The 1,921-nt window shown below is 49.9% G+C and overlaps 1 protein-coding gene across 6 annotated transcripts in view; it reads left to right on the top strand.

Annotated features, from left to right (window-relative positions):
- The first annotated feature begins 302 nt into the window (after positions 1 to 302).
- Akap7 (A-kinase anchoring protein 7) overlaps positions 303 to 1,921 on the top strand; it is a 132,912-nt gene continuing 131,293 nt past the window's right edge. For 5 of the 6 annotated variants that reach the window (XM_026786248.1, XM_026786247.1, XM_013351444.2 and 2 more), the window contains exon 1: positions 303 to 451. In XM_026786248.1, the coding sequence (XP_026642049.1) occupies positions 322 to 451 (130 nt within the window). In that variant the 5' untranslated portion in view covers positions 303 to 321. The remainder of the gene's footprint in view (positions 452 to 1,921) is intronic. The other variant, XM_026786251.1, reaches the window with a different exon arrangement.

A 1,921-nucleotide genomic window follows, 5' to 3' on the forward strand; every position in this document is an offset into this window, starting at 1 on the left:
GGCGTACAAGACCTTGTACATTTCGCTCTTCCCACATATTTTGCAATCAGAACTGTGTTTTCAAAGCTCCAGGCTAAACCAAACACTCGGGTTCTCAAGAGACAACAGGCCAAGGAATGCTTTCAGCCGGTCCCAATCTCGCCCCTCGAAGCGTGGGACGGGAAGGGCCGCGCCGCAGGAAATCACGGAGGGCTGCCAGAGGTCGGAGCCCAGCGTGGCCCCGGGGACGGCCCCGCCTCCCGAGCCGGGGCCCCAATCCGGGTTCCCGCGCCCCGCCGGGTCGGCCCCTTCCGGCTCCTCCCAAAGCGGCGGGCGCCGGGGATGCTGCGCCTTGCGGGGCTCCGCGCCTCCGCAGGCCTGGCCGTTGCGGCCAGGGCCCCCGCCGCCCCGCGCCCCCCGGGCCTCCGCCTTCGTCTCCTCTGCGCCGCGACCATGGAGCGCCCCGCTGCGGGTGAGAGCGAGCGCACCGCCCTGCGCGCCCCGGGCCGCCTCTGCCGTGGGGCGGGCTTGCCACCCTGCTCCGCCTCCCAGGCCTCCCGCTGCCCCACGCCCCTCGCGTTCCTCCCCTCCTGCACCCGACTCAGTGCTGACCCTGAAGCCCGGTGCACTCCCGTGGTCAGGGTTATGTGCTTGCCCGGCTGCGTCTGGACGCACCTCCCCACACCGCGGGTGGCGAGGGTTGTGATCCCACGAGTCGTAGTTTTTTTTTTTTTTATCTCTTCGGATCTCGTGACCCATGGCCCAAAGTTTTTGCAACACATCCTTTCCTACTGGTTTGGAGCAGTAAACAAAACCAAGGGGGAAAAAACCCCAAAATCTTCATTTTATTTTTTATGGCAAATAGAAATGTCTGAACACCATCTTGTATCATTTAGGGTTTTATTCGAGGTTTGGAAACGAGCTCTTTAAAGCTAGCACCAATCTACTGGCGCCCAGAATGGACTTCAGCTTGGCTCAGCTTTTGCTATGTGCTGAATTTGGGTAGGAATTAGGGGGAAAAAAAGGTGCTCATCAAGATCGTTATATCCTAAACGTATACAAGGCATAAGAATATTAAAATACGTTGTACATGCTAAATATGTAAATATAAATTAGGTAAATAGTGTAAATGTGTTTATAACTTTCATGTGAGTGGAAAGATCCAAAGTGTCGCTTCTTGAGATGATTTTTTTTTAATGAGCTGCAGGGGCGTGGTTAATAGGGCAGATACGGCAGGAGGGAGGACTCTTCCAGCCCATTTACACAGTGTGGCTTGGCAGTTTAGGATGCTGTTGGCATGGCTTATGTCTTTTCCATATAGTAACAAAGCTTAAAGTGCTTGTCGAAGTACCTTCCTGCACGGCTTTGGCAATTTGCACTGCTTTGGCAATTTCTCCTTAATCATTTAGATTGTTCCCTTTTCGTGATGAGGATGGGGAAGCTTGAAGTTTAAACATTTCTGGAGACCTGCTATGCTGCTGCTCTTAGCTAAATCGGAGTAGCTAGCCCACAACGAAAGACAGGCCCTTTCTATAGCTAGTTAGCTCGGGGATTAGAAGAGAGCCTTGCTTACTGGGGCTGTATCATTGTTCAGATATGAAGCCTGTTTTGTATGACTTAGGCAATCTGTTTTCTGTCCGCCTGACTTTGATGATCCCATTGGCTGAAGTGGACCTATGAGTTGAATATTTGAGCGTAGGTGTATGGTTTTAGGAGACACTTTAAATATACATGTTCATGGTTTTTCTTATAAAAGAAATATTCAATTTAAAAACACTTTAGTACAGCAGTTGGAAAGTGTTTAGCATTCAGAAGTACTTTTCAGCCATTAGTCTTCTTTTTTCTAACTGTAAATCTTGAGAACATACAGTTTTCCCTCTGCTTTTTAATTAATCTTTTTTTCTTTTCTTTTCTTTTTCTTTTTTTTGTTTTTTTTTTTTTT

This window comes from Microtus ochrogaster, linkage group LG4, assembly GCF_000317375.1.
Source record: "Microtus ochrogaster isolate Prairie Vole_2 linkage group LG4, MicOch1.0, whole genome shotgun sequence".
Classification (NCBI taxonomy): domain Eukaryota; kingdom Metazoa; phylum Chordata; class Mammalia; order Rodentia; family Cricetidae; genus Microtus; species Microtus ochrogaster.